This window comes from Bufo gargarizans, chromosome 6, assembly GCF_014858855.1.
Source record: "Bufo gargarizans isolate SCDJY-AF-19 chromosome 6, ASM1485885v1, whole genome shotgun sequence".
NCBI lineage: Eukaryota > Metazoa > Chordata > Amphibia > Anura > Bufonidae > Bufo > Bufo gargarizans.
Window position 1 is genome coordinate 51477478 of NC_058085.1, and position 19089 is coordinate 51496566.

Genomic DNA, 19089 nt, shown 5'->3' on the forward strand with positions numbered 1-19089 from the left:
GTTGACTGTTCTGAATGCTGTTGGCTGATCAAAAAGAACATATCATAGGTACATAGGAAATGTTTAGATCGGTGGGGGTCTGAGCCCTGAGAACGAGGGAAGAGAAATGCTCACTTAGTGCACTCACTCTCCTCGTTGCAGGACTGGAAGTGAGACTGACTCGATAAAAAGTCTATGGGCCCGTCTCATGCAGTGAGGAAAGACACTCGTCCCTCGTTTTAGAGATCGGAGAGGGTCTCAGCGCTTAGACCCCCACTGATCCAGACTTTTAATATGTCCCTATGAAATATCAAAGTTTACTGAAAGTACAGTGCTACTTTAAGACCTGTCCTCAGGGTAGGTCATCAGCATCTAAATCTGGGGTAGTCCTACTCTTGGCACTCTCAGATCAGTTGGAAGCAGCTGCAGTGTTTTAGTGATTGCTGAGGCCTCTTCCTCGACCTATGACACCACTTCCCTCAGTCTCTTGGCATTTTCAACTCAGTCCCATTCAAGTGAATGGGATTGAGCTGCAGTACCAGGAAATAGTACTCTGTATACTATGAAGAGGCTTCTCGGGGTAGATAAGCCACCACCAGAGCAGATATTTACCCCCTCTTTAGATAGCCAAGAGCCATCTGAAGTGTGCGGCCATGGTAAGAAATAAGGGAAGCAACTGCAGGGAAGGGTTATAGCTCTTCACAGCATTGCACTCAGTGTCCCCAGATGGGCTATCAGATTACCATGTGAGATAGAGAAGTGTAATCCTATTACTTCTGAGCCTAATAAATCCACAGCCTCCGAGGTGGGGCGAATCAGTGAACTCCTAGAGAAGAACACATGAAGGGGCTGACCACTGAGTGCCAGATATCTCTGCATCTGGATATGTGAAAACTGTTTACATAAGGTAAGGAGATGGCAAGATCGTAAGTTTTGTGAAAACCCTATACTGTAGATTTTAACAGGTTCTTCAGAACCTTTTGGGTCCATCAGGCCATCACCCACCTTTTTTTATATCTCCATCCATTGTCAATGCACATTCTTCAAGGATGGTGGTCTATTTCATGTGAACATATTTAAAGTTGTTTTCTTTTAAGTGGTAGTTCTTGGGAAAGGTTGTTGTCCTTTAAGCTCCAGGATCCATAACCAATTTACGGCCTTATGTACATTAGATATACCCATGTTAACTACAGTAAAACCTCTTTGAGACAACCATCCAAAATTGCATTTAAAAATGGTTTTGTAGACGAACGGTCCTCTGAAAGATGATGGTCAGTAGACATAGTATATGATTGAGCAGTAAATTGGGTCAATATAAAGGGGTGGTCTTCTCAAAGAGGTAGTCTTTTTGGAAGGTTCTATTGTCCTAAAGGTCACCAAATATGGTCCGTTACAGCACGACCAAGTTTTCGTGAATATGGTTCCATCATATCACCAGCCAACTGAGATGGTTTTGGTTGAATGCTACAGTTTCCTAAAAAAAAAAAAAAAGTCCTGCGGTTCAGTGATCTTAATCTGGCCATGCAGCTCAATGGAAAGATCTTTAGTGGTGGAAAATGGGTAACCAACCACCAAACACTGAATTGTATGATGGTAGGAATGAAAAAAATTATACCCAAGAAGAGGATAATATTGCTCCCCAGGGTTACATTTTAGATATGTTAAAGGGGTTTTCCCTTCTCAGACAATGGGGGCATATAGCCACAGCGCTTCCCGCTTCGTTCTCGTTGGTGCGGGTCCCAGTGGTGGGACCCGCACCTATTAGACAATGGGGGCATATCCTAGCGATATGCCCTCATTGTCTGAGATGGGAATACCCCTTTAAGGGTTGACATCAGGGCTGATATACTGATGAATACAAAAAAAATACTAGGAAAAACTTTCCATTAAAAATTTATTTTAAAAAATCTGATTAATAAGGCAATAAGAGTCTGTAATGCATAGTCCTATCTGTACTACACTCAGTGCAAGTTTGCTCATAGACTCGAGTCACAGATTGGCAATACGATGACAACAAAGGAAGAAAAAGTTAGCTTGGCTGATTATGCCAGTGCCCACTTTAGCCTGATTTATTCTGATTTTTTTCTAAGTTGATGTGTAGAACACTTTATAATAAAATATCTAGAAATAAATATATCTCTCTCTCTCTATATATATATATATATATATATATATATATATATATATATATAGTGGGGAGCGGAGCAGATGCATTATAGAGGCAAAGTACGCAGTTCTTGAATCAAACAGCGGGGTTTATTCCCACATTGGTGTAGAACAAAATGCAGATAATGTGTATCACATGCAGATAAGGTGGCTTGGTGTTTGTTCATACACAAGGAAAGTCCATAAACAATAAATGTCACCTTTTCTCCTGGGTGTTAATTCACACCCTGTTAGCCGCGCAGCCTCATCAAGTCCATAGGCGGCCTGTTCGCCTTTAGAGGGGCTGAGTCCTCCAGTCCGGCTCAAACCTCAAATCCCAGCAAGGCCCTCAGTTCACAGCACACAGACTCCTGAGCTCCACTGTCAGAGAGAGGTAAATCCACCACACCTGGCAGTGCTGGCTGCTTTTTATACACCCGACCACACGCCACCAACCTAGGAGGCAGTATTTCTGGTGTTCAGCATATATATCTATATTGATGATACATCGGCAGGTACAAATTGTGTACGGCAATTTTGAGATCATTTTTTTGATGACATATAGATCCATAGGTAATAACACCTGTGGTATCTTGCGAATTTGGCATGATATTATCTTTGGGAGTAGTTGCTCACCCACAGTACGTAGTTCTTATGACTGTGGGAGATCAATTGCTCAATACACTGTAATTCCTTTTTTTTTTTTGTTCTATATACCTAGAGTAGGCCCTGACCGAGGTTACAACCTACACTGTAGGGTATACGCAGGACTCAGCAGGAGGTTCCAGAACACGGGATCGTCCTTATCAGGGCGGCCATTCCGTTCCTAGGCAGGGGTCTGAGCCTAGGGTTAGGCATAGGGACAGATTAGAATTTACAACTGTCCACCCTGTCCATCACCGAGCCTGCCATCTGGACATTACAGTATTATCCCATGCCATCAAGGCTATATCTTTTCTTTCTTTTTTGTTTCTTTGTTTTATGTATGTTCGTGGGAGTCCGTTATTTTATGTAAATTAGATTAAAGGCTACGTTTTAGAACAGGTTGTTCCCTGTGATTGCTTTTTATGCCTGGAAAAAAACGGCCTGGAACATGGGGAGTAGTCACCCACCCAGCACTTTGACTACTACCAGTAAGAGCTGTCCTAGATCAGCCATGCTTAATCTTTAGGTGTCAATTAGCAATAGCTGCTGCTGACACATAAAATACAGTCTCTTACTTCACCAAGGCCAGGAACCTCGGTGACACATACCTTCCATCCACAATGATTCCAGGTACCTTCCTGCAATATATATGTGACATCCTATTTCTAGGAATGGAAATTAAATTGGTACAAGACAGTTGCTACTGTATGTTGTCTAGGATCTGGTATAAGGGAGTTCCTATTTTGTGTATGGCCTAGGCCCTAGCACAAAGAAGTAGCCATGTTGTCTATTGCTTGGTACAATGGAGTTGTGTGCTGTGTCCTGGTACTAAGGATTTTCCATGTTTATGGTCTGGTACACTTGATATACCTTCTTGATTATTAAACTGGTACAAGCAAGACCCACTTCAAGGGAGTTGCCATGTTGTCAAAGGAGTCGCTATGTTGTCTATGGCCTGGTATGTGGGAGATGCTACATTGACTTTGGCCTGGTGCACGGAAGATACCATGTTGTCCACTGGTCTAGTTCAAGAGAGTAGCCATATTGTCTATTGGCCTTACAAGGAAAAGGTCATAAGTTGCCATATATATAGTTTATTGTCTTGGTACAAGGGAGTTGCCAGTTTTACAATCAAACTGATGGGACTGTCATGTTGTTTATTGGCATGGAACAGATGTAAATTTCCATTGGATACTCATAACTTCAATGAAACTTGGTTGGGTACATACAGTACATTTTCTGATGTTGTGGCCTTGTGCTAAAAAATAAATAAAGTTTTCACTCATCATTCTGCACTCAATACCCCTTAATGAAAAAGGAAAACAGTTTTTTTTGTCTGTGGCTGGGACAGGGAAACTGGTTGAAGTTGAGGGAAAGCTGAATGGAGCAAAGTACAGAGATGTTCTTAATAAAAACCTGATCCAGAGCTCTGGACCTCAGACTGGGCTGAAGGGTCACCTTCCAACAAGACAATGACCCTAAGCACACGGCCAAAACAACACAGGAGCGGCTTAGGGACAACGCTGTAAATGTCCTTGAGTGGCCCATCCAGAGCCCTGACTTGAACCCAATGGAACATCTCTGGAGAGACCTGAAAATTTCTGTGCACCGATGGTCACCATCCAACCTGACAAAGCTTAAAAGGATCTGCAGAGAAGAATGGCAGAAAATCCCCAAATCCAAACCTTGTGGCATCATCTCCAAGAAGACTAGAGGCTGCAATCGTTGCTTAAAGGGAACCTGTCAGCCCAAACCGCCAGCAGTACCTTCAAGTAGCCGGCAGTGTGTTTCTAATTATGATTTTCTTCCTGCAGTCAGATGCGGTAAAAGCACCCCCTTCCCTGCCCCTTCTCCGGTGACTGACAGCTAGCTGTCAGGCATGAGTGCTGTCAGTCACAGAGAAGGAGGCGTGGTTACCTTGACTTGAAGCGTGACTAGAAAATAGCTCGATTGAATTGAAGAAGGTCACGGCACTCTCAAAACTTCCAGGTTCAGTGTTTTAATTACACCAAGATATTCAGCTGAATATCTTGGTGTAATAAAACACTGAACCTGGAAGTTTTGAGAGTGCCGTGACCTTCTTCAATTCATTCTGGCTATTGTGGGGTCCCTGAGGCCGGGACCTGACGCCACGAGCACCGCCGCAAGCATTTGAATGGTCTCAAGTAAGTGGCGCTGTCCTACTACACATTTTCTTGTTAGAAAATAGCTCAGGCAGGGAATAAAAGAATGTTTTTTTCCTGCTTTTACCACATCTGACTGCAGGAAGAAAATAATCATTAGAAACACACTGCCGGCTACTTGAAGGTACTGCTGGCGGTTTTGGGTAGTTTTTGCCGCTGACAGGTTCCCTTTAAGGTGCTTCAAATAAGTCCTGAATAAAGGGTGAGAATACTTATGTCAATGCAAGATTTTAGTTTTTCATTTTCAATAAATTTGCAAAGATTTCTAACGTTCTGTTCTCACTTTTCATTATGGGGGATTGAGTGCAGATTGATGGGGGGATGTAGAATTTATTTTTATTTTAGTACAAAGCTGCAACATAACAAAATGTTCAAAAAGTGAAAGGGACTGAACACTTTCCAAATGCACTCTATGCCTTGTATAAAAGGACATCATTTGAGATGAAATTCCAGGCACTTGACTGGCCTGTTCTAGTCATGGATTTGTGTCACCCATAAGCCGCTTGCAGTGAAGTTATTTTACCGCCTCAGCAGAACGTCCATTTAATCCCACGCTGTAGGGCCTCTTGCAAACGAACTTAAGAGCTCCGTGCCCATGCTGCGGACCTCATAACGCTGTTCTGCAATACACGGGTCACCAGCCGTGTGCATTCCGCATCACGGATGTGGACCTATTCACTTGAATGGGTCCACAAATCCGGAGATGCAGTGCAGAACAGAACCCCATGGGAGTGCTTCTGTGGTGTTCCGTTCCGCAAAAAGATAGAACTTGTTCTATCTTTTTGCAGAACGGACGGATCACTGACCCCATTCAAGTCAATGGGTCGGCAATCCGCATGCGGCTGCCCCACGGTCGGTCCCCGTGCATTGCAGACCGCAATTTGCTGTCCACAGCATGGGCCCCTTACAGTCGTATGCAAGAGGCCTAACAGTGATTTATGTACAGAAATGTTCCTAAATATCAACCATGACTCCATTTTTTATATTATGCAGTCATTAAATTAAAGCAGTGGCAAATCCATAACCACAATCTGACATTGGCATGTGCCACAAGTTACTAGTGCAAGGATTCTGGGACCTGCACCTATTTGGAGAACAGGGGTTCACCAGCCCGGTTAGTAAGGCAGCCAAAGCCTCCTGGCGGGTAATACATGAACAGGGCTGCACATGGTTCTCTCAGTTCACTTCTGTAGGAGTTACAGAAACAACTGAGCATCGTGGAGGTTGCAGGGATCTACATTCTCCGCAAAGGAGGTTGGACTCGCATCTGTTAGACCCTGTGGATATTAAAAGGGTCGTCTCCCTTCAGTAAGTTGCATTTAGGATGTAGAAAAAGTTAATACAAGGCACTTACTAATGTACTCGATTGTCCATATTGCTTCCTTTGCTGGCTAGATTCATTTTTCCATCACATTATTCACTGCTCGTTTCCATGGTTACAGACCACCCTGCAATCGATCAGTGGTGGTCGTGCTTGCACACTATAGGAAAAAGCGTCAGCCTCTCTGGTGGCCAGGACCCTGGGACCGCACATAGGCTAGTGCTTTTTCCTATATTGTGCAAGCAAGACCACCACTGTTCGATTGCAGGGTGGTTGTAACCATGGAAACGAACAGTGTATAATGTGATAGAAAAATGAATCAAGACAGCAAAGGAAGCAATATGGACAATCACAATACATTAGAAAGTGGCTTGTATTAACTTTCTCTACATGATAAATGCCACCTACTGGATTGAGAAAGCCCCTTTAAATAAACATCTGAGTTGGGAATACTCTTAGGGTAGTTTCACACAAGTGCTTGAAGTCCGAAAACACGTTCTGTGTGTGAGAGTGATCCTCCTTTAAGGACAATGTTAGTCTCCCAGGACCACACACCATTATGCTGATTTATAATGCTGTGTGCCTCTGCATGACCTTATTGCTACAGAATCATAGTGACAGCTTTAGGTCAGTATCATCCTGTAAAAGTAAGGTCATGCAGATGCACACAACATTATAAATCAGTATAATGCTATGCGCTCCTGCAAGACAAACATTGTCCAGAACGGAGGATCATGCTCACATTGGGAGCGTGATTTCTGGACTACACACACTCGTGTGAAACAGCCGTATAGTTGGAAAACTTATCAGAAGTTCATCCTCGTAGGGAGAATCTTCGTGGCAGCATGAACTGGTAAGGCCTCGTTCACATGAGCGTTCAGCCTTTCCGTTCTCCTGCTCCGTTATAGGAGCAGGAGGACGGAAAGGACGGATTGGGCACATAACTGAGGCGAGCAGAGCCTACGGACCCCATAGACTACAATGGGGTCCGTTAGGTTTACTCTCAGAAAATAATTTTGGAGCGGAGACGAAAGTACTGCATGCAGGACTTTCATCTCCGCTCCAAAATCATTTTCTGAGCGTAAACCTAACGGACCCCATTGTAGTCTATCGTGTCCGTAGGCTCCGCTCGCCTCAGTTATGTGCCCAATCCGTCCTTTCTGTTCTCCTGCTACTATAACGGAGCAGGAGAACGGAAAGGCTGAACGCTGGTGTGAACTCAGCCTTAGCGGTTGGCAATGGAAGTTCTGGGGTTGGCCCTGTTATGGGGTCACCAAGTCTGGCTAACAATATTACAGGGCTCCTGCATACCTGGCTCTTTGTCATTCCACAGACATTTTATGTAATTCTAAGGAAAGAACCAGACCGGACTAAAAACAGTACAAGTACAGTAATAGTTCTCAAATCTCACATTTTCTGGATTTTCTGTATGGTCTTGGATAAAGAACATTTTGTTTTAAAAAGTAATTTAATGGGGTAGAGAAGAGTCATGGTAGACTTAGATTTCATGACTAAAGCCATAACTTGAAACCCTAACCCTAAATCAAGTCTCCACCTACTAGGTTCCATTTATAATACGGATGTCTTCTTTCAGAGACAGAGGGGCCTGTGGGATCTCTTAGGCATCAGGAAGCAGGTGCGACTACAATCTTTGCTTAGCCATGTGCATGGTCAGATACAGTATATTTCCATGGGTCCTTATGGTGTAATCATATGACTTTGGGAGGTGGGTGGCCCTTCACAGAGCATGGATTCAACCTAAGCTGGAACCCCAATCTTCTCAGTAAGCCTGGTAGCAACCAGAAGAGCTCCCTTCTATGCAGATCCATAACCAATTTATGATATACTGTGTATTGAAGGAGCCTCCATATGGTTTCAACAACCCAAGGCAGTCCAATGTTTGTAGGAGCCAGAATAATTCCCTACTGTGCTTACGTTGCTGGGGTTATGTATGAGAATACGTCTACATGACCAGTTCAGTACTGTTTAAGAGGATTACATGCTAAGTGATGTCATCAGTGCCGTTTCCCAGGAGTCAGTGCTATAAATCCGGCTTCCATAATGGATTATGTTTTCTTGTAATTAAAAGCATCAATGTCATTCATAATTCATCATGGGTTTAGATGATCATGAAATCATGATAGACAACCAAGAATTAACTGGTTGAACAGATGCTATCATGTAAAAGACAACAGCCCACATCATACCTTCCCACTATGAGAGTTACCATATTTCTGGGTGACAACCATTTTAAGATACTCCTGAGGAACCAATGACCATTGTAGAGAAGTAGCATGATGGTTTCCATGGCCCATGGTGCAGTATAATTATTTATAGGAAATGTGCACTTTTGGACAAATCCTTTTCGAACGTTCGGAATTCCTTTCTGAATAAATTTTTGAGGTTCTTAGACAGGAACACCAAGCAAGACTTTACCTAATGATGGGCAAGCGTGATAGGAGCATCCCAACTTCTACATCTTCCTACCATTTTCTATTGTACAGTGCTCTTCTCAACTGCCTTTGGTTGGTAGCCATTGGCTCCTTCAAAGGAACTTGCATGTGTATCTACTTCACCACTCTCATCCCTCAAAGACTTGCAGTCACACCCATCTCTTATGAGAAGATATTATTATTGGGTGGGTTTGAGTACTCTGTACCGTGCAAAGCACGGGATCTCACCCTATATGCCATTCTTGCCACTTCTGAACACATTCTTTTATAAGTGAGCGTCAGGAGGACCACATTTTTTGAACAGCCCCGAGCTTTTTTGGAAGGATCCACTTGTTTTGGCTATATTTATGTGTGGTGTTATACATTTCCGCTTTACATATACCCAGTTAGGTACTGAACCGCAATATAGATATGATTTGGTTTTTTGAGATATCCTGCTGGGATCGATTCCTATGTCACTGTCAAACAAACCTATATTGTCATTAAATAATGTCACCTCTCTGATGTGTCCGTGGTGACCGGCGTCTTTACAGCTAGTTATACGCATTTGAAATAATACCAAAAGAAGAGCTTCACACGGAAGGATATATTTTCTCTATAGGACCTGTGGTCACCATGACAGCGATTAGACGCCTTGACGCGTCACCAGTCAGGTGACCGATGATAGCGTCACTGATCATGTGACTATTCAGTTGACGATGTGATACATGAGAATCCCGTTTGAATACTCGCGCAGCCGCAGTTGTATGCGGAAGACGCCGCACACCATGGACACAATGCAGAGTAATAGCCCTCATATGAACGCCTGGTAAGCCTTATATTAATATGCACTGTGGTTGATAGGATGAATTAATCATATGATTGTTGGTACCTGAGAGGGGGCGGGATTATTGTTGGAGCACACCCACTGAGTAATTAGTATGAATTAGTACCCTTATATATTATGAGTCACTTGTAAACATGTATGTAGCTTGATAAAGACTGTTGTCGAAACGTTGCTGCTGAACCTTTGGTGTATTAAAGAACATTGAACAAGCTTTTGGAGTGCCGTGACCTTCTTCATCTTCACTTATGAGGAGATATTAGGCATAGAATGTGTACAGTACTCTTGATGCACTATATGGAGAAAAGAGTGTTGAGATACCTACATATTATACCTACATGAGCTTTTATAACCACTCTAAATCCATAGACATTAATATGGATTTGGTCCCCCCTTTGCAGCTAAAACATCTTTCACATTGGTGGAGGGGGCCAGGATGACTCTCTCTGTTCTAGTTCATCCCAAAGGTGTTGGATGAGCTTGAGGTCAGGACTATGTGTGGCTGTTTTTTCACACCAAAGTCACCAAACCATGCCTTTATGGATCTAGCTTTGTGCACTGGAGCGCTAGAACAGAGAAGGTAGTTCTCCAAACTGTTCCAGCAAAGTTGGAATTGTACAATTGTCCAAAATGTCTTAGTTTCCCTTGAGGCGAACTAAGGGACTTAGGCCAACCTCTGAACCACCCCCCCCCCCCTTCCCCCCTTCCCCATAGCATCATACCTCCTACACCAAACAGCTGGCAAAATGCAGTCAAGCAAGTAATGTTCTAGCATTCACCACGCCCAGACTTATCCATAAGACTTGTCCATATTGAAAAGTGTGATTCATCACTCCACAGAACACGTTAAGGATGCACTCAAATGTGGCATAATTTTCCGCCAGAAAATCCCCAACATCAAGACTTCCCCCACGTTATCTATAAAGCAGAAAATTGTCTATTCTTGCGTTGTGTTCGGCTGCAGAATTTACATTCCGAAGCATAAATAAAATGTTGTGTTGCCGATTTCCTGTATGAGAATCTCTCCATTCAATTCAATGAGAAACTGATTCTGTAGTGGAAAACACTGTGGAAAAATCTGCAACAAAATCCTCACCCCAAAAAATCTGCACCTGTGGATTTTCTGGCGGAAACTTCCACCTTGTGCGAGTGCACCCATACACTACTCCATAGCCTAATAGTATTGTGCTTAGTGATGTAAAGGACCTTTTATGCGGGCAGATTATTGTTAAGATAATCATTAACGAGTGTTCGTATGAATGTTCGTTAGCGATCATCTGGCAGTGTAATACTGCCGCCAATTATCCGATGAACGAGCAAGCAATGTTGTGTTGCCGGCAAACAATGTGACAGTATATGGACGAGCGAGCTTTAATGCATCGCTCGTCCCTATTCTGAGGAGGAGATCGCTGCATGTAATAGCAGCTGTATTCTCCTCTAACGAGCAGGTGATTGACGGGCCTTACAGCTTGCATGCCACTGCTCGGCATTGGAAAACCATGCCATGAAGCTCCCAGCATAGCACAGTTTTTGTGCTGATGTTAGTACCAGAGGAAGTTTGGACTCTGCATTTATTGTTTGAGCAGAGCTTTGGTGGCTTTTATGCATTTGGCGACCCCTCAAATGAGGAGCCAAATATCAACCAAAAATTTGAAATCACAGGTGCCTATAACAGACAACGCCTATATGGGAACACCCAAGCACCCGCATAGAGAAATAACCACCCTGAGGAAGCTGACGCGAAACACGTGTTGGGGTTTTGCAGGTGCCATCAATCGGATCTGTACTTCAGTCTTGTGATTCTGATAGCTTTCTTGTTCAGGAAGGTTAACCACATGGTGATATACCTTTAACCTTTCTGTTTGTATTTATCACTTTATTATGTACAATTACTTTTGACCCACTTTTTTTGATGGCACACTCCTTTGTGTGTTTGTTTTTGCCAATTCATGTGTATTTTATACCTTTGTCTTAATATTTGAATAACATTATGTTTTGATCCATTTTTGGTGGTTATTTCTGTATGCGGGTGCTTGGGTGTTCCCATATAGGCGTTGTAGTCTCTACTTTGTGGCTGAGTGGCTGTGGTTCCTTCCACTTTACAATAATTCCACTCACAGTTAATGGTAAAATATCTAGGATGAAAGAAATTCCAGGAAGTGACTTGTAGCAGTAGGGACATCCTATTACAGGACATGCTGGAGGTCAATGAGCTTTTTATAACCAGCCACTCTTTCACAAATGTTTGTAAAGGCAAAATGCATGACTAGAGGCTGGAATTTATGCATCTGTATTAATGGCAGACTGCATGGCTAGGGGCTGGATTTTATACACCTGTGGCAATGGCAGTGAATAAAACAACCTGAAGCCAATGATTAAGACGTGTGTCCCAATACTTTTCCCATATACTGTATATGCGCTACTATGAATTAGGTTTGAATTATTTAAATTATAAACCATCCCTACTTAATCAGTCAATACTGACCCATTAACACTGGGGTTGAGTAACATGATCATCTCCATATTCTATCTGCTCTCACATATGGATGGGTAGATTAGATAAGAGGAAGATCTTTTTTATTTTAATATGTTAGGTAGGTCAGGTGAATTTTGGTCAGATTTAAAAAGAGAGGTTATGGTATTTCCATAAAAACAAAACACAACATAAAATTATACTGGTGAGGATCGAATAGACCACCACATATGAGGAAAACAATGGATCCCCATTATTGGAGGAGAGCTTGCTTCATTTAAGAGTTTGAGGGTCCCAGTCCAATATAATAATGTCCAATAAATTTTCCACCAAAACGGATTAGTCTTCAGATGACTAGAGATCCAAATCCTGTCCTGGCTCCTGGTGGAGAAGTCTCTATGCAAATATGTTTTTGTTAGAAGTACTATAATACTACCTCCTTTGTATAACTGCTATAATACGGCTCCATCTACATGAAAATAATTGCTATAATACCACCCCCTATATACAAGAATACTAATAATACTACTTCTATGTTAAACAGTATAACTACTATAATACTGCCTCTATGTACGAAACTATAACTACTATAATACTGCTCCTGTGTACAAGAACATATCTACTATAATACTGCTCCTATGTACAAGAATATAACTACAATAATACTGCGCCTATGTACAAGAATATAACTACTATCATACTGCCTCCTATGTACAAAGATATAACTACTATAATACTGCTCTTATGTACAAGAACATATCTACTATAATACTGCTCCTATGTACAAGAATATAACTACAATAATACTGCGCCTATGTACAAGAATATAACTACTATCATACTGCCTCCTATGTACAAAGATATAACTACTATAATACTGCTCCTATGTACAAGAATATAACTGCTATAATACTGCCTCCTATGTACAAGAATATAACTACTATAATACTGCTTCTATGTACAAGAATATAACTACTATAATACAGCTCCTGTGTACAAGAATATAACTACAATAATACTGCTCCGATGTACAAGAATATAACTACTATAATACTGCCTCCTATGTACAAGAATATATCTACTATCATACTGCTCCTATGTACCGGAATATGACTACTATAATACTGCTCCTATGTACAAGAATATAACTGCTATAATACTGCTCCTATGTACAAGAATATAACTACTATAATACTGCTCCTATGTACAAGAATATAACTACTATAATACTGCTCCTATGTACAAGAATATAACTAATATAAGGGTTCATTCACACGTCCGTAGTGTATTGCGAATCTGCAGTACACCTGGCCGGCACCCCCATAGAACTGCCTATTCTTGTCCGCAATTGCGGACAAGAATAAGACATGTTCTATTTTTTTCCGGAGCCGTGGACCGGAAGATCAGGGGGCGCGCTCCGGAAACGTGGATGCAGACAGCACACTGTGTGCTGTCTGCATCCATTGCTGCCCCATAGAGAATGAATGGGTCCGTACCCGTTCCGCAATTTACGGAACGGATTCGGACCCATTCTGCGGACAAGTCAATGGACCCCAATAATGCCTCCTATGTACAAGAATAAAACTATTATAGGGGCCCACACACACAGATTTTGCCTGGCGTTTTTAGGGCACCATTTATTTTTTGCCGCTTTTTATTTTTGCAAGCAATGCGTTTGCCCACCAGCATTTTAATAGCCATGTTTCCCCTATAGTGAAGGTAATGTGAAACCACCTGAAAAACAAAAATGCCAACAGCTCTAGCATGCTGAGCCATCTAATGGACAAAATAGTAAAAAGTGTGTATTTAATAACCCACAGACCTTTAGGTAACAAACACACCAAGAAAACACAGGTGCAAAAAAATGCCACTACAAAAGCAAAATTCCAGAAAAATGGCAGTAATAGCTTCACACATAGGTTATCTCCTATGTACAAGAACATGCTACGACCTGTGCCATCATCTCTGCTGTGGGGAGAGGACTATTGCTATAACACTATGTGTAGAATGACACTTGAGATGCCGTCCATTGATGTTTATTGTGTGCTGCGTTCCTGGAGTGTCTCCTCTCTGACTCTTGCAGTATTTTTGTTGTTATTACACATCACATTCTCATAATTGCCTCTCACGTCCTTGAGTTAAGAGGATCAGCCTTGAGCCAAGATAATACACAGGTCAACGCAGATTACAATTTCCCATTAAAACTGCACCAGAAAAAAAATGGGTCACAAAAAGGAAGGAGTCTGATTGGTTGCCTTGGTTCTTAAGAAATGTAGGACCAAAGTGTAGCAAGAAATGGCAATCACTATGCCATGCGGTATGGGGCAATGCTAACCTTACATGATTAAATGTAACTTAAATAGAAGAATTCTCATAATAGTGTGGTCTAAATTGAGCAAGGTCATCTAAAAAGAGTGTTCCTCAGGTATTTCTGAAGTGTTAGGATTTTTCGTTACTTTATGTAATCACCTTGGTTCAGAAGATTAAATATATGAATGCCCTCCACTTGGGCACTCCAAACCTGCGCAGGGATTCTGGTCTATACAATAGCCTCAAACCAATGATGGAGAAGAACCAACCTGAGGTTTCTTATCTTCTACCTTTTTTGTTGTTGAGTTGACATAAAGGAGTATGCTCCATAGACTGCCTTGAGTCCTGAAGAGAGGGGCCTAGTCCAGCCCTATTTCCAATAAACCTTTCCAGTACATCTAGAGGACTCCCCTCTGAAGAGGAACTGCATTGCTGGCAAAAAAAAGGGTATGAGGAACTGGCCCAAAGGTTTAGAAAAGAACATGAGTAGCAAAAGCAGTCACCAAAATTAGGGTCCAGTTTTATGTTTGTTATGAAACCTCCTTTCTTCTATGTACACCACTGGTGGAAGTGTGCACTATAATATTAATAATATTAGTGAGGCTCCTACAGGCTATGAAGCTGCACCGTTTGCCATATTTATTATTTAAAAGTCAGTTGAACCTTTCAATTATGGTGGCATCACCAACAATGTATATGAGGACCTCCTGACTGTTCCACACATGGTACACCGTGGACATCAATTTTCATCCTGTCAAAATGTTCTCAGTCTACCAATTGTCAAAAACCACTGTAATCTAGGCTTTAAGGGGTATTCCCATCTGGACATTTATGACATGTTGATAGGATATGCCATAAATGTCCACTAGAGGTGGGATTCGCACCTAAGACCTGCTCTTATTTCAAGAACAGGTCTCAAAGTGAATAAAGAACAAGCTGCTCATGCGTGGTTTCCTCCATTAACTGCAAGGGGATGAAAATATACTAGTGCTGGCTTGGCTATCGAGGAGTGGCCACACAAGTGCTGTGTCCTTTCCTTTCACTGCCATCTCCCAAAACAGCCAGAAGTCCCATAGAAGTCAACGGAAAGGACGCTAGGCATTCACATTGTGTTCTCTGTCCACTCTGGGCCCTGTTCATCAGATAGGAGCAGATCTCAAATGTTAAATAAGTCCTAGTAAAAAACAAAGGACATGCTAGGAAACACACACCATAGTCCATGTGGCTTCTACTGATCACAGGCAAGACCCACCTCCATTTGACCCTATTCTGCGATTTCAGAGGTATGATGAGGTAGCAAACAAGGGAAGGGGAACCAACCCAAAATTCATATAGCCTTCTGTCTTATAAGATGGGGGATGAAGAAACAGGTCCTTCTGACAGGGCATGGGGATGTGTTTTGCTATGGTCCAAGATCATTGAAGCCATGGCCATTTTGGAGGAATAAGTTCAAACAACAAGTGCCGCAGTATTCAAGTCTATGGCTCTGATGAAAGTAGCCAAGCACAGAGTTGGACGCCCACCATTTTCACGTTTTTTACTGAGTGATAATTGCTTCCTGCCAGAATAATTTAAGGGTAGGTAGAGAATGAGGTTCACATGTATAAATACAAACCTGATAATGCCTATTATGCATTCCATCGTAGACATCTAGTCTACTCTACCATATGTATTACGGTCACCAGACACTGCATACTATTGACCTACATTTGTTTAAGATGACACTTGAGTGCTTACAGAATGTTCTCCCTTCCAGGTGGTCCTAGAATTCCATCCTTCACCTGGAGTCACCCAGATTTTATCCACTTTGCCTGTGAGTCCACTGGAGCCAAAGAGGTTCCAAACTCGCCATGAATCTTGAGCCGGCAAAGCCTGACATTAAATCTGCCACACGTGTGACAGGGGGACCTGCCACCCCACGGAAAGGACCACCAAAATTCAAGCAGCGACAGACCAGGCAGTTTAAGAGTAAACCTCCGAAGAAAGGAGTTCAGGGGTAAGAAAACATACCTAGCTAGTACTTGGCATCACGGGCATATATTCCACCAAGGATACTTCAAGGACTATCAGGCTATCTGCACACGGTTCAGATTTGTATGCAGAAAATATTCCTGAAAACTGCATTAAAACACACACATTAAATCCACACTATTGCAGTTTTGTTTTGCAGCGGTTTTTATGTTGTGGATTTTCTATTTATGATAACCTCATTGAAGTCTATGGGGAAACCACTGGATTCACACAAACAATTGACATTCTTCGGATTTTAAAATCCTCATGGCAGGTCAATTTCTGCACGTAAATGATACGGAAAAAATAACATGAGATGTCAAATCTCATTTACTTTGCTTGTACTGAATTACTATACGGTTTTTCTGCATGAAAAACCACATGTAATCTGCATCGTGTGCTGTTACCCTGTAATACATGCGGTTCTGTTGTGTTTTTTTGCAGTGGAATCCTAGCAAAATCCACAGCTGATTTTTCCGCTATATATTTTCATTCACATTTGAACCTGGCCTTAGGGTAGGTTCATGTCAGATTTTTGGCAAGGTTTTCTGTGCGGATTCCATGCTGAAAACCCTGGGGCATGCTGAAACCACCTCTTATTTTTCAGAGGTCGTGTCGCAGTTAACGCAGCTGAAGATTTATCTTCTGCAGTTTTCCCAGACCACACCAAGAATGGACATGTAGTACGCGCACTATGGGAAACTGCAGCAAGAGCCTGCTCGCTTTTTATCACCATTCAATGGAGCTCAACCAAAAGTGGGATTGCAGGATTCAAAATGAAAAACCGCTGTGAGATACGTGTTCCCCCTATAGACCACCCATTTTTTGAAAAAGTATCAAGGGTGTTGGAAAGGGGAAGAGTCACACATCTGGGCGCAAAAGGGGACTTGCACCTACATTTGCGACTTCTCTGTGACAGTTTGATCATAGATACATTTGCTCCACAAGGTATTCTATGCAGGGACCTGTAGATGTCCGCTAGAACCTGTGGAGGAACCAGGAAGGAAGTGTTTAATTTCCCTGCAGTGCCTTCACAGGAGAAACGGAGTATTACACTGTGTGCATTGAATCAATATCTATGTCTATGTGACTAGTTCCATCAACTGCAATAGACACGAGTTTCTTCACCCTAAATATCTCCTCCGTACTTTCCTTACAGATTTGGTGATGATATCCCTGGAATGGAAGGTCTTGGAACAGGTATTACAATCTTTGCCTTTGCCTTGATTTATTCTAACATCAAAGGGTATTAAGAGAAAGTCTGTCAGATATTTTAGTTATCGTTCACTGGTTATTTAGAAGACAAGGTAAATTAGAAAGGTGCTGAACTTTTCAATTACAATGATTAAGGCTTCCTGCCCGTTCTGTTTTTTGCATTCCGTATACGGGACCATTCATTTCAATGGATCCGCAAAAAGTAACGGAAGGTACTCCGTATGCTTTCCGTTTCCGTATTTCCATTCAAACATAGAACATGTCCTATTATTGCCCGCAAATAACGATCCGTGGCTCCATTCAAGTCACATCTGCGTTTTCCTTGTTTTGAGATCAGGCAGAGGATATAAAAATAAAAATAAATCTGAGCAAAACACTTAAAGGGGTTGTCTGGGTTCAGAGCTGAACCCAGACATACCCTTATTTTCACCCATGCAGCCTCCCTGAGGCTAGCATCGGAGCATCTCATGCTCTGATGCGCTCCCTTGCCCTGCGCTAGATCGCGCAGGACACAGGCTCTTTTTTTTCAATCACACTGCCGGGCGGTAACTTCCGCCCGGCAGTGTGTTCAGTGACGTCACCGGCTCTGAAGGGGCGGGCTTTAGCGCTGCCCTAGCCGTTTTTGCTTGCTAGGGCACTGATAACTCCCTCCCATCAGTGCCGGTGACGTCACCGGGCTTCCTGGCAGCCCCATAGAGAGCCCCGGTACGTCACCAGATCTCCAAAAAATGCCTTTGCCCAGTGCGATAGTGCAGGGCAAAGGAGAGCATCGGAGCATGAACTGCTCCAATGGTCCTGTCAGGGGGGCTCCCAGGGTGAAAATGGAGGTATGTCCAGGTTCAGCTCTTTTCATCCTCGCACACCTATGTTTTAGGTATGCATGTGCCCTTAAATGCAGAAAGTAACCTGAAAATGTAGGGCTCAAAAAGAAAATTCTTTCTACTGGCCAGACATGAGATTAGTTTGTGAAACAATATAGGCGTCTGTTATTTTTTCTGACTATTGTGTATTTTGTCTTTACAGACATCACCGTCATCTGCCCCTGGGAGGCCTTCAGCCACTTGGAGCTGCACGAATTGGCCCAGTATGGCATCATCTAGAGACCCCAGTTGCCCCCTTGCCCAAGCCTGTTTTTATTTCCTGTCTGGTCGCTACAGAGAAATGTAGTGTGCGTAGGAATTGCTACAGGACAAGGTCGCCCAACTCTTCTTCTCTGAGGTCTCTGTGCTGAACTGTTGGCATTCTCCCCTGCCAAAACCAAAAGCTTGCACACACACACTGCAACCACCCCAACCAATAGAAACCCGTCATGGCAGCTTGGGAGAATGAGCATTTCTCTAATTTTTACTCTCTCCTGTATGTCGTTATTTTGCCAATTTTTGTTTTGTTTTTTTCCACCAAATTTCTCAACCACCAGATTGTACATCTGCTACCTCTCCTAGTGTCATTAAGGTGTGATAGCTACAACAGACAATGTCTGGAAACAAATGATATTCTCTCCTAGATTTGTGTCAAATCTCTCCCCTTTGCAT

General features: G+C 42.5%; 1 protein-coding gene across 1 annotated transcript; it reads left to right on the forward strand.

The window, feature by feature from the left end:
• Positions 1-204: 204 nt before the first annotated feature.
• Positions 205-18790, forward strand: PDE6G (phosphodiesterase 6G). The gene is made up of 4 exons (XM_044298682.1): positions 205-886; positions 16089-16328; positions 17502-17542; positions 18581-18790. Exons 2-4 carry the CDS (start codon positions 16183-16185, stop codon positions 18655-18657), a joined length of 264 nt encoding a protein of 87 aa, XP_044154617.1. The 5' UTR covers positions 205-886; positions 16089-16182; the 3' UTR covers positions 18658-18790.
• Positions 18791-19089: the final 299 nt, after the last annotated feature.

Excerpts from the sequence above, each read along its gene's own strand:
- PDE6G (XM_044298682.1), top strand. The coding sequence starts at position 16,183 with ATGAATCTTGAGCCGGCAAAGCCTGACATTAAATCTGCCACACGTGTG. Across the intron at positions 16,329-17,501 it reads CCGAAGAAAGGAGTTCAGGG|ATTTGGTGATGATATCCCTG; the intron begins GTAAGAAAACAT and ends CTTTCCTTACAG. Across the intron at positions 17,543-18,580 it reads AATGGAAGGTCTTGGAACAG|ACATCACCGTCATCTGCCCC; the intron begins GTATTACAATCT and ends TTGTCTTTACAG.